Raw genomic sequence first — 12,981 nt, 5'->3', positions numbered from 1 at the left:
AGAGGAGCAGCAGCCCACACCAGGCTGCTCTTTTACCTTGGAATACAGAATTCCAGGTTGAGCTGGGAGCTGTCTTGGCAGAGAAGTGCGTTAAAAATTCATGAAGAGTTCCCTCCCAGCCGTGCTGTGCGCAGACTATGAGCTCATGAGTCGCTGCTGAAACCTGAGAGGGCTGTTTCTCCATCGGGAGAGCCCTCCCCGCCTTCCCAGCCGACCCAGCCCAGCGACTGCTCGGCTGCTGGGAGAAAACAAAAGGGCCAGAGGGGAACTGTGCCGGTTTCCTGCCCGCAGGAGGGGACAGGGAATTTCCAGGGAGTTCACAGCACCCTTCCCTTTCCGTGCAAACACCAAGCAGGGGCAAAGCAGATCTCGTAGAAAGGATAAAAACACTCCTTGTTAAAAAATGGAGGCGTTCAAGGATAGCAAATACAGCACAAAATGTAAGGCTTTGACAAATCTGTACCCTCAAATAAGGAACTCCAGTTCTGTACAGGGAATTCTGGCTACAAAACTCCAAAAGTTCACCCTAGGTTCACGTGAAACATCCACTTTGGAACTACAGAAGTGAAGCAACCCAGGAACAAGGCAGGATTTGGGGTAGCAGACCTGCTCTGGTTTCCACTTGGGAAGCACCATAGATGTGGCTGTTCCATGCTGGGCACAAGTCCTTGACCATTTTTTGCTGACCATTTGGAGCCCCTGAGGAGAGCAATCCTCTGGGACCTCTGAGGTTTGGGAATTTCTACAGACAAGCCTGTCCACAGAGAGTTGGGACTGAGGGAGATCAGCCAATCCCTACACTGGGGCTGGTCACAGATTTGGGGGCTCTCCCGAGGTGGGGAGGACAGAACTTCCTTTCCTTTTGCTTGGATGTGCTGTTCCAAGGGAATTGAAACCAGCCCCAACAGAGCAGGAGAGCCAAGGGCAGTGCCAGCTGTGTGCACAGGAAAAATGGAATAATGCCTATTCCAGGTGAGAAGTTCATTACATTCAGAGCTGATAAAGGTGAGGAATCTGTGGGAGAGCCTCTGAGGGATGTGACCCAGCTCTGGGCCTGTCCCAGGGCAGAGCTGCAGGGCTGTCCCCTACAGCCAAGTGTCACATCCATGGTTCCTGTTCAGGTGGGGCTTGTGTGATTCCACATGCACAATTTCACCCCCAAATTCCAGGGATTTCCAGAAACTGGTATTTTTAAGGCTCTGCCCAGCACTGGCAGCACTGCTGGAATCAGCTGAGGCTCCTCCTTTTGTTAGAAGAATTTGTCCATGTTTCTGTAGGAGACTGAGCCACAAAGGGGTTCAGGATGCTGAGGATTACTGAGCATCAGGCCAAAAATGGCAGGGAAATGTTTCACTGGTCCCTGTGGCTCTGAGACCATCCAAAGGGTATGGACAGACAAACTACACAGAGCTACACCACCCCTCCCAACACTGCACATCACCTAAGGCAGGGCAAGGTTCTTCACTAGGAACAATCTGCTCTTCCAGCAGAGCCCTTGCTGCTGTTTGGGAATGGACTTGGATCAATAACAGCCAGGAAAATGTGTGCAGGGGCTCAAAACACTGCGGTGAATATTTGATAAAGGGAGAATTTAGCTTTCAGATTGCTTAGAAACATTTCTCCTGCAGCAGTGGAAAATGCAGAAGCAGCCACTTGGCTTCTTCCTGGGCTGGGTGAGGGATGGGAAGTATTTTTAAAACACAAGGAGCCAAATTTCCTTTAGAAATCGGGTTCTAACATTCCTTTATGCCTTTGAAAACGCCCTCCCTGCCATGACAGGGTCAATTTTCTGGTGCAAATATCTGAAGGTAAGAAAAATGTTTCTAAAAAACTGTGCACAGGTTGCTGGATGTGGAAGGTACCCGAAATCTGACAGGTAGTTTTGGCTGCAAGGAAAAAAGTGCTCAGTACTAGACTGAAAAAAAGCCCTTTGACTTCTAAGGCCAAGTTCTCCTGTTATCCCCTGCTCTAGTGATCAGTCTGGATACGAGTTCTCTTCCCTGGTTCACAGGATTTGGGACTGAATAAATCACCATGCAGGAGAATTCCCAGCTCTGGAGCTGCAGAAGTGCTGCTCTAGCAGACTTTGATGTGCACACTGCAGTGGAAAGGGCCTTGTGTCCTTTCCACCTCAGTGCCTGCTGCTTCCCAAGCTCCACACTGTCAAAAAGAAAAAGAACTGCTCCAAAGAAAATGAGTTTTATCAAGTTATGGGGTAGATTATTTGTTTTGTCATAGTTTCTGCAGAGATTGAAAGAAAGAAAAAAAATAGCACCTTCTCAACAAGTCTTATTTTTTGCTATCTTGTGTATAAATATCAATAACCAAAATAGATCTTTCCTTGTCCCACGCTTCAGAACATCCTCTTGGGGAAACTGTAGCACCACAGAGAGGCAGTTTAGCCCCAGACAAATATTAAATGTAGCACCAGAGAAACTAAAGTCATAGGAAAGCTGCTCTCCCCTGGTGCCAGAGCATGAATATTTACACACACAAACTGCTGTCCGAGCTGCTCCGCACCCGCTCCCCGCCACGCCCGCGCTGCAGCACCTTTGGGATTCTCAGGATTGCTAATCTGGGTGCAGAGACTCCTCCTCATCCTGCTGCAGGAATGCTGCAGGGCAGTGGGTGGTGTCCAGCAGGGCCAGGGCTCAGCCTGCAGGAGCAGGGCTGCTCACAGCAGCGATCTACAGGGAATGTCGCTTACGCTCTCGACAAGGCATGCACGCGTCCACGTCTGCATACACAGGGGTTACATTCTTCTATATATAAGCAGGTTTTGTGTCTCTGGTTTGCTGCTGGGCCCTTGAACAGCTCCTTCCGGGCAAATCCTCCTTCTCATGTCGCCCAAAGCACTTCCAGCATCTCCCACTTCTTTCTTTCTCTCCACTCTTCACAGCTGCTGCCCAGGCTCTGGATTCCCTGGAGGAAAAGGGGAAACAATTTTCTCCAAGGGCACAGGGTTTGCTCCAGCCTAAGAAAGCAAAAGAATGGAGTTGTGTGTTAGTTATGTGGATACATTTGGTACAGTAAAAGCTTCTTTTGAATTTATGCTTGAATCCTCCTGCTAAATGTATGGACAAGAAGAGGAATTTAAGGGGAAAATGGTTTGTGGCTCAGACAGGAGATGATGCCTTTGGCCCTCGGTGCTGCAGATTTCTGGGAGCTCTCCCCCTTGCAAGGCTCCTTTTGGGTGTTCTGTCTTCGTTTACATCATGTTTACACAAATCTGAACTTTTAGGGAAGCCATTAAATTTGTTTCAGGTAGGCAGTGGGGTGCATGGAGTATCACAAGAGACTGGAAGAACTCACTCATTCCTGGCTCCATCACTGATTAGATTTGTGGCCTCGAGCAAACCACTGCTTTCATTCTGCTGGAAAATGAGGGCACTAATAACTTCTTTGCCTCACAGGTGGGCTTCGAGCCTTAATTAATAAAGTGCTCAGAGAAAGGCACCCATCTAAGTGCAAATTAGCAGGAGAGGTGCCCAAGGGGCATCTGTACTGAAATTCCCATTTCCCAGCATTTATCCCCAGTTTGCTGAGAGCAGCCCTGGCTGGGGCAGATGCCGTGGATATCTCGTTGGCAGGCTGTGACAATGAGAGATCCTAGAAAAACCTGCACGGAGAAATATCTGCCAGCTGCCAGAGGAGGTGACTTCACCGGCTGGGAGAAGGGGGGGGAGGTCCTGATGGTGCAACTGCAGCAGCTATGAAGTCACAGGGTAATTAGGGCTGGCCAACAGCTCCGGGGCAGATCCTGAGCTGGCTTACTATGGAATCCCTTCCTTTCCTGCTGTCCTGCTCTGCTCATGGCAGCGGGAAGGTAGCAGGAGACAGCCTTGGCATGGGCTGGACCTCCAGGGAAAGAGGTGAATTCTGGTGCTGCCACAGACTCTGAGCAGAATCACAGAGTGGGAAGGGACTCAGAGGGATCATCAGTGCAAGTCCTGACTCAAGGACACGCCAGCAATCCCACCCTGTGCCTGAGAGCAGTGCCCAAACACAGCCTTGGGGCTGGGACCTTTCCTTCGACACAAGACTGAACCGTGTCTGCTTTGTCCCAGCTCCTGCCAGCTGCACACAGCATGTGGCAATTGCAGCCTCTCCCTCCCTCATCCCCAGCCTTGCTTTCTAGTTTCAAGGAATCTGAAGCACCAGTGGGAATAGCTGGAAGGAGGAAGGCCAGGATCTCCAGCCTGACCATGATCAAGGCTGCCAGCCAGCCCCATCCCAGGGCTGCTGCACCTCCACGCTCCATCTCCCACATCTCACCTGCCCTCTGGAAGGGCTGGAGTATCCCAAAGTGGTTTAGCAGAGCTGCTTGGCCTTTTTGGCAGAAGGTAAATAGGAGAGGTGTTGGCTGTGTGGGAAGGGACAAACACAGCCAGACAAAAGCAGCAGCTGGGCACAGGGAGTCAGTGCAGAGCCATCAGGGATAGCCCAGTGCTTGGAGTGAGCCCCTGCTCAGCCTCCTTCCTGCATCCCTGTGTGCTCAGGGACAGGCACACAGCAGCACGGCACTCTCCTGACCTGGGCAACACCAGCAGGGCATTTGGGCACCTGCACTCCCCACACAAGATGCCAGAATGCAGAGCAGGGCACAGCCAGGCTGTGAGTGTGGCACTGTACAAAGCAGGAGGATGTGGCTGCCTCCAAGAGGTGAGCGATTTACTCAAGTTACACTGGAATAAAGAGTTCAGGAGTTGATTAAAGGATTTCCTCCACTGCAAAACTATTTAATCCTTATTTATTATTTCTCCTGTAGCAGCACTTCCAACTGCCAAGCTCTGAACCCTTGTCCTGCTGTGCCACCCATGGCTGGCAACAGATCATCCATGCTGTCACTGTATTTTACAAACTGTCTCTCTGTGTCACTTAACATATAGAAAATCTATAAAAACCTGTAAAAGTTGATAAATCCTAGAACATCTTGAACTCCAAGCGATAAATCTGCTCCAGGGCAGGCAAAGAGCTCAGCACAATGTTTATGCATCTCACAAGCCCCATTCTAAGGGGCTTAAATGGCTCTTAAGTTTTGCATCAGCCTCGTGCTGGCCTTCTGCAGGAAGGTGAATTTCATGGAAAGAATAAAAGAGAACCCCAGAATCCTGGCCCTGAGCCCATCTCTCAATAAACCAATTTTGAATATCCTAGGCTGTGTTAAAGCAATTTCTGGGTGCATACTGGCTACATTGCCAGTATCTGACTCATTAATGGAATATACTTTGAGCCAATTCTGATCTCATTTACAGCACCGTAAATCCAGGGCAACCCAATTGACTCCAGTGGAGCTACTCCAAATTTCCCACAATAGGCACTCAGCAGACAGAGCAAAATTTGGTACTTTGGGTCTGAAAAAGGCTGAGAAAAGCCAAACTACATCCCATTTGTACTGGGGTGGATAGTAAGTTGGAAAGAAAGCCAGCATATCCCTTCTGTAGAGCTGCTGAAAAATTGATTATTTTATGTGCCATTCTTAAAAGGCTGAAACTTTGTGGGAAACTGTCCATAACTATCAACATTTTCATTTCCCTATAAAATAAAAGGAATTATGGCTGAGTGCCTATATGAAAACTGCAGTGTCTGTTGGAAACATGGATGGGAGAGATAAGAAAAAATTCACTTCCTTTGAAGTTGTTTTATGGGAATTGACATTCCCTTTGGTGATGTATCCCTCTGTGCCTGGGCATTTAGGGAGAGACATTTTGCTCAGAAAGTTGCTCTCAACCATTGCACAAATGAAGCAGCAAGGTTATGAGACAACAAATGGCTTTGGTTGCAAAACCACCTCAGCCAACCTCGCCACATCCCGGTGCTTGAACACGCACAGGCAGCTCCACTTCCCAATTATCCGGAATTCTCCAGCCTTATCCCACAGCTTTACAAAAAAACCAAACCCAAACAAGCTGCTTTTCTCATAGATGCTGAGTGGGATGGGCATGAAACGACTCTTAGCACTTCTCTGACTGATCTTTATTCAGGGAAGGGAGGAGAAGCCACCTTTGGGCAGCACCTGCACTAAGCCAGAGCAGAGTTTGAGCTCCCGGCTCCGGCAGCAGCTGGAAAAAGGAGTTCTGCTCAAGGCTACCGTGTCAGCATGGAACCGCTCCGTTTAAATGGATTACACGGGCCACTCGCTTGGCACACGTCCCACTGCTAATAAACAAAATAACAGTTATTGATATATTGAAAGGGAAAAATATATCCGCGGGCTTGGATGGCTGAGGGCACGCTGGAGGCAGGGACTAAACGAGGCACAATCGCTTCTGTCCGTGCGCAGCAGCAGCTTAATGAGAGAACAAGGGCTGGGCAAGAGCCCTGACAAATTCCCAAGCAGCCCCATCCGTGTACACTCACACTTCATTAGCATCTCCGCGGGAGATGAAGGGCGACTTGGAAGACCAAAAAACAATTAGGAAGGGGTTCAAGAGTACTACGGATGAATTGGGAAGAATGAAAATCTGGGAGATCTTTCCATAGCAGGGAACCCAGACAGTTAAAAAATACATTTGGGCTCCAGTCCTCCCACAAAGCCCGTCCTGCTTGGCCTCAGTCCACCTGTGGAATGAGCCATTTCTGGGCTGCTGTTTGTTTGTGCAAACTCTGATGCTTGTTTATCGGGAGAGTTAATGCTGAAGGTTTTCTTTATTCAGTTTAACTGTGAGGCTGGGGCGAGGGTGGCGGGGACCTTCGGCTTTTTTGAGCAGGATGCTTGCCACTGGGAAGGGCTGGCTTTTCCCTGATCCAGGAGGATAAACAACAGAGCCTGCCTCTTTGTGTGAGGGACACACACGGGGTGCACGAGGCTGGATGTTTGTCCTGGTGCAGAACCAGCTCTCTGCATCACCACTGCCTCTGGTCCTTCGTTTGCTCTGCTCTCCTGCACAGCTCAGTGGGACACCTTCAGAAATCTTATCAACCCAGTTTTAATACAGATAATTAACTGCACTGAGACTTTGGACAGAGTGGCTCTGCATGAACCTCACAGCAAACAGTGGGGGGAATTCCTGGCAACACAGTGGGCACGGAACCAGGCTGGTGAAGCTGGCAGGGACAAGTAGGGTTTGATTTTAATACACTGCCACTCCTGAACTAACAGAGCGAAATACAAGTGACATTGTATGCCAAACTGGCACCTGACAACTATACTTCATGCCCTGGTTGGATGTTTCAAGGTGATGTCAGATTACATATTACAAAACTGCCAGTTGCAAAGCATCCATCCCCAAATCCCAAGCACAGTCCGCAGATGCAAGCTGGTCACAGGCAGCAGCCCCAGTCCTGCTCTCACTGGCATCACCCAGGGCTGTGAGAGCAGGAGAGGCTCCCTGGAGCACGGGATTATTCCCTGAGCTGTGCTGTTGTGTAAAGCCACACAGAGCTCAGGGAACAAGCATCAACCTTCTGCCTCAGAAGCTGTATGTAGGCTCACAGCAGCCAGCGTTGCTGCCTCTTGAAAAAGCAGGAGGGGAACTCGAGGAATAAGCCAAGCTGAAACTGGCCTTTCCTCTCTTCTCCATTCCTTCTGCAGCCACCAGATCACGAGACAAAGGCTGACTCTGCAGGGCACTCATTAACTGTACAAGTTACTCTCCTCTTACCAGCCTTTCCATGAAATCCCAAGATCACATGTGGTTAGATGCTGGACATCCCAGCTTGTTGCAGGACAGCGTTATTGTCACTGCAGAGTTCTCTGGGGATGGCAGAAAAATGCCTGTTTTGTTCAGAAATACTCTGCTGAGGTAATCAAACACTGTCTTACCTCATCTCCAAGGCTAACCCAGCTCACTGCACTGTCACTGAGGCTGTGAGACACTACAGACTGTCAGAAACTTCCTCTGGTGGAAGCAAAGATTTCAGGATGAAAAGATTATTAACGGCCAGAACACCTCAGGAACTGAAGTGTAGATGACACAGTTAATTATTCTCGGCTTGCATTGTATTTTCACCTGCAGCTTGGTCACTTGTGCCAAGAAGCGTGGCAGGAGTGGGACAGGTTGCCCAGAGGGACAGCCAGGAGAGTGTCACCAGCCTGTTCATGGCCACATCCTGCACTCTGAATCTGCTTCCCATCACACACTTTTCAGCCTTACACGTGTATTTGTGTCCAGGAGCATTTGGAGGCAGCTCAGCACTGTGCTGTGGCAGCCTTTGAAGCTGTGGGCAGGACGGTGCTGCCCATGGAATTCGCCTCAGAGGCGCCTGAGATGAGCTTGGCTTTTCCACAGCCTCTCATCAAAGCCATTTATAAGCAACTGGTGGGCAGAAATGGAAGTGAGGACTCCAGGAACAACAGCAGAAGAGATTGGGGAAAGAATGGTGTCTGCCCAATAAACCTTCACAAAAATTAATATTCCAAACAGCCTTGGCCTCGTGGGATTGTCAGGAAGCTTGGGCTGAGTGTGTGTGTGGATCAGCAGGGCCAGCTAACAGGCTCCCTGTGCCAGCCCTGCTCACCTGCCACCTTCTCTGCTTGGGATGAAGTCCCAGACTGGGCAGGGAGGAATTTCCCTGGCTTGTTAGAAAGAAAAGGACATTTGAGACATTAGATAAGGGAGATCATTGCAGTTCCCCCTTGGATTTCAACTCTGTGCTCAGAGAGGCCAGCAAGGCAGACGGGTGGGTTTGCTTCCAAACACTGGAACCAAACTCGCCACAAACTGATGGGGAGGAAGAGATGTGTTTGCTCTGCTCCTGACCACAGTCCCTCACCACTGACACCACCTCTGAGGGCTTTGCTGGGCACAGCCCTGCAGACACCATCCAGTGCCTGCTTTTATACAAACTGAGGCTTCAATTCATCAAAGCCCCACAGCTCTCCTCTGTTTTTGTTTCAAAGAAATCTTTCCAAAGGTGACCAGCAGAACCTCCCGCCATACGCAGCAGTTGTGGCTCAGATGGATGAAAACAATGCCCCCCCCGTGTGCACACACACAGTGCAAACACACAGACCTGCTGGAAAACCTCATTTTTAAATTCTCTCATAACCTGACTTCCCCTCCACACTAAGCTATGCAGGCTGGTGGGATACCATTGCACGCTGAAAGTTAGACATGCGCTGAAATTGTTCCCTGCACAGGCAGACACTGGGGGGTGTTTATGATGCAATTTAAAGCTCCCAAAACAGGAGCCCGCGCTCCTTAGGTCTGTGGTGACAAATCCATGACCCAAAGAACACTACAGAGCACCCAAAATCCCTGAGGTGACCCCATTTATGCCCAGTATCCCGGAATGCTCCCAGGGCTGAGGATGCACAGCTGTCCCCACAAGTCCCTGATGACAACAACGAAGGTTACAGCACCAGGAATGTCCCGGTTCCCTGCTGCACGTTTGTGCAGTGGCTCTGGAGCACGGAACCAGCAGTAACTGCCTTTGGGTGCTTTCCTGGCCACTGGCTTGGAACCCCCCTCGGGGAGAACCTCTGGCACAGGGAAAGACATTATCCAAAACACAAAGCCAATGTCCCAGCTGCCACACTGGAAAGTCCGGTGGGGACATTCCACCAATGACCTTAGCGATGGGTGCCCCACAGCACCCGCGGGTCTAATGCCCACCAGGAAATGACAGGACACAGGGAAAGTTCCTCCATGAAGAGAGGGCTGGAGGTTTGGCAAGCACGGGTGTGAGAGCCATTCTCCAGCTCCCGGAACCGGCAGCCGAGGCAACACGGGACGTGTTGGGGTCCCCCTGAGCTGCCCCGCGTCCCCGCCGGGCACGGAGCTCAAACTGCCCCTGCAGTTTGGAGCACGGGGAGCGCAGACGGCGGGGAGCCACAAGGGTGGAAGCCGTGCAAGTTTGGGCAAGAGGAAAGAGGGCGTTTGAGGAGCCCTGGGAAAGGGGAAGAGGAGAGAGGGAAAGTGGGGATGGAGGGGACAGGGGGGAGAGGTGAGAGAGACAGGTCGGTGCGACCTGGCAGCGGCAGTCCAGAGACAGGAAGAGAGAGAGGAAAGGAGAGTGAGAGGAAAAGAAGAGCGATCGGTGCGAGCCGGCAGCACCCGCAGGAGCAACCCGCGGCTCAGCGCGCTGCCGCGATCAGCCCCGCTGCCCGGGTCGGCGCGGGTACCGCGGACAGCGCGCTCGGCCGGGCCGGACCGAGCCCAGCCCGCGCCCGCTCCCGCCCCGAGTCCCGCCGGCCGCCCCGGCCCGCGCCCACCTGTTGCGCGTCCCGCCTGCTCCCCGCTCCGTCCAGCGCCCCTCTCCCTAGAGGCTCCTCCTGCGGATCAGCCAGGCCAGCGCGGCCGCGGGCGTGAGCGCGCAGAGCAGCCCCGCCACGGCGGCCAGGCGGCGGGCGGCCGAGGGGCCGCGGCCCCGCGCCTTGCGCCGCTGCTCCAGCTCATCGCCCAGGCGGCGCAGGCGGGCGGCGACCCGGCGGGCGGCGGCCTCGGGCCGGGCGGCGCGGCCGGGGCCGCAGGGGCTGCAGGGCGCGGGGGGGCCGCGCAGCGCGCACGGGCACATGGCTGCGTCCGCTCGCCGCCGAGCCCGCCGAGTGTGCGGCGGGCGGGACGCGGGCGGGACACGGGGGGGACCGGGGGTTACATCATCCCCCGCGGGGCGGTGCTCGGCCGCGGGCGGAGAGGGGGGAGCGGGGAGACGGCGCGGGGGTGGGGGGCAGGGGGGACAGCGGTGGGGTGGTGGGACGGTCTGGTGTCCGGCAGTGGTGTGGGAGTTCAGTGGGACAGCGTGGGGATGGGGGGGTAGCGTGGGGATGGAGGGACAGCGTGGGGATGGGGGGACAGCACGGGGATGGGGGGACAGCACGGGGATGGGGGGACAGCCCGGGGATGGGGGACAGCACGGGGATGGGGGGACAGCCCGGGGATGGGGGACAGCACGGGGATGGGGGGACAGCCCGGGGATGGGGGACAGCACGGGGATGCAGGTGATGGTGAGGCGATAGAAGGACGTGGGGGGAACAGTGCTTGTGTGCTGGGACATTCTGGTATCCAGGGATGGGTGGGACTTCAGTAGGACAGCGTGGGAATGGATGGATGGATGGATGGATGGATGGACGGACGGACTGACGGACAGTGTTGGGATGGAGGGGGCAGCACAGGGATGCAGGGACACTGAGGATGGAATGACTGTGGGACTGGAGAACAGTGCTTATGTGGTGGAGGGTTCTGGGATGAGTTTGATAGGACAGTGTAGGAATGGGGGGGACAGCGGAGGACAGAGTGGTCAGCATGGGGATGGAGGGACAATCTGGGGAAAGAGAGGACAGTGTGGAATAGAGAGGACAGCATGGGGATAGAGGGACAGTTGGAGAGTAGAGGGGAAGTAGGAGGAAGGTGGGACAGTGTGGGATAGAGGGGATAGCATGGGTATGGAGGGGACAGCATGGGAATAGAGGGGACAGTGTGGGGATAGTGTGGGGATAGAGGGGACTGTGGGACACAGGGGACAGCATGGGGATAGAGGGACAGTGCGAGGCTGCAGATGACTGTGGGCTGGAGGAGGGGATGGCCAGGAGATGCAGGGGGGCAGTGAGGGGATTACACAGAGCTGGAGCCGATTTCATCACCCACAGCATTAGGGATTCGGATCACATTTCGGGTGGCTGAGGCAGGAGCAGCAGCCCCCAGCACTGACCCGGGCCTAGGGGCCTTCCCCACTGCCAGGGACAGGAGCAGGGCTGGCACCCCGGGCAGGGCTCCCTGCACACACACTGGGATGGACACTGGGCTCCCTGTGGGGCAGCAATCACCCCAAACTGGCCCATTCCCCCCTGCTTTGCAGAGAAGCTGCTGAGAACCTCCTGGCAACTCATCCCAGCCCATCCACTCTACCTGGAACAGCCCCACATCCTGCTGCAGGGGCAGCTCCTGGTCTGCAATCCCACCACTGGCAGAGCTCACCAGCATGTGAACCCCAGGGACACCCCTCCTCTAAGTCCCTCCAAGTGATAGTTTTGTAGGGAAAACAAGTCACAGAATCACAGACTGGTATGGACTGGAAAGGACCTTAAATGCCATCCCATTCCACCCCCTGCCCTGGGCAAAGACACCTTCCACTGTCCCAGACTGCTCCAATCCCCATCCAGCCTGGCCTTGGACACTGCCAGGGGTCCAGGGGCAGCCACAGCTTCTCTGGGCACCCTGTGCCAGGGCCTGCCCACCCTCCCAGGGAACAATTCCTTCCCAATATCCCATCCAGCCCTGCCCTCTGGCAGTGGGAATCCATTCCCTGTGTCCTGTCCCTCTAGCCCTTGTCCCCAGACCCTCTCCAGCTCTCCTGGAGCCCCTTTAGGCCCTGGCAGGGGCTCTGAGCTCTCCCTGGATTCTTCTGCAGGTGAACACTCCCAGCCTGGCTCCAGAGCAGAGGGGCTCCAGTCCTTGGAACATCTCCTCCTCTGGACTCAGCAGCTCCACATCCCTCTCATGTTGGGGATCCCAGGGCCAGGGGATCTGCAGGTGGGGTCTTACCTGAGTGGGGCAGAGGGGCAGAATTCCTCCTTCTTTCCTAGTGCCCCTGCTGGGGGCTCAGCCCAGGGCAGGGGGGTTTTGGGGTCCAGCACACACGGCCAAGGCATGGCCAACCTTCACCCATCTCTCTTTGGAACCCACCAGGAATTCCTCCTGGTCATTTGGGTTCTTCCTGGACACCTGTTCATTAAGTTGGGTTATGAACAGCACAGGCAGCAACAAGCTGTAGATGAGAGAAACCAGCAAGTGGTGAGTGAGGAAGTCAGAGGTGGACACCAAGGTAGGGGTAACTACACAGCTGCTGCTGAAGCAAGGGCTGTGTTTTGGGCTGTGTTTTACAGTCAGGTCTAGAAGGCCCAGCTGTTTGACACACCAACACATCACTTACCTGCTCTGTTTCCTTGAGGGCTCCACAGGAATTGTTCTGAAGACCTGAATGCTTGTGGCCTCTCTATCCCCCTGGGCAGCTGGGCTGGCTGAGGCAGCAGAAGCTTCACAGCATCATTAGAATGCAGCCTTTGAGCACCAAGGTGTGTTGATACTGGAGAGGAGCTGA

General features: G+C 53.8%; 1 protein-coding gene and 1 long non-coding RNA gene across 3 annotated transcripts; one reads left to right on the top strand and one right to left on the bottom strand.

The window, feature by feature from the left end:
* Window positions 1-2,272: 2,272 nt before the first annotated feature.
* On the bottom strand, window positions 2,273-10,508 carry HRK (harakiri, BCL2 interacting protein). 2 transcript variants are annotated; one of them, XM_079322873.1, is made up of 2 exons: window positions 10,157-10,508; window positions 2,273-2,974 (listed from the first exon to the last, which is right to left on the bottom strand). In XM_079322873.1, exon 1 carries the CDS (start codon window positions 10,456-10,458, stop codon window positions 10,204-10,206), a length of 255 nt encoding a protein of 84 aa, XP_079178999.1. In that variant the 5' UTR covers window positions 10,459-10,508; the 3' UTR covers window positions 2,273-2,974; window positions 10,157-10,203. The 2 variants fall into 2 exon arrangements, with proteins under 2 accessions (XP_079178999.1, XP_079179000.1); XM_079322874.1 differs by having other exon boundaries at window positions 2,273-2,922.
* On the top strand, window positions 3,314-4,736 carry LOC306810371. Its single transcript, XR_013776446.1, has 2 exons — window positions 3,314-4,343; window positions 4,500-4,736. It is a non-coding gene; the product is annotated as an uncharacterized lncRNA (long non-coding RNA).
* Window positions 10,509-12,981: the final 2,473 nt, after the last annotated feature.

Source organism: Erithacus rubecula, assembly GCF_903797595.1.
Source record: "Erithacus rubecula genome assembly, chromosome: 19".
Classification (NCBI taxonomy): Eukaryota; Metazoa; Chordata; class Aves; order Passeriformes; family Muscicapidae; genus Erithacus; species Erithacus rubecula.
The sequence above is the reverse complement of the archived record's forward strand: the minus strand, read 5'-3'. Positions and strand labels throughout refer to the sequence as shown.

What these genes read in the sequence shown, in the direction of transcription:
- HRK (XM_079322873.1), bottom strand. Translation starts at nt 10,458, where the DNA reads ATGTGCCCGTGCGCGCTGCGCGGCCCCCCCGCGCCCTGCAGCCCCTGC.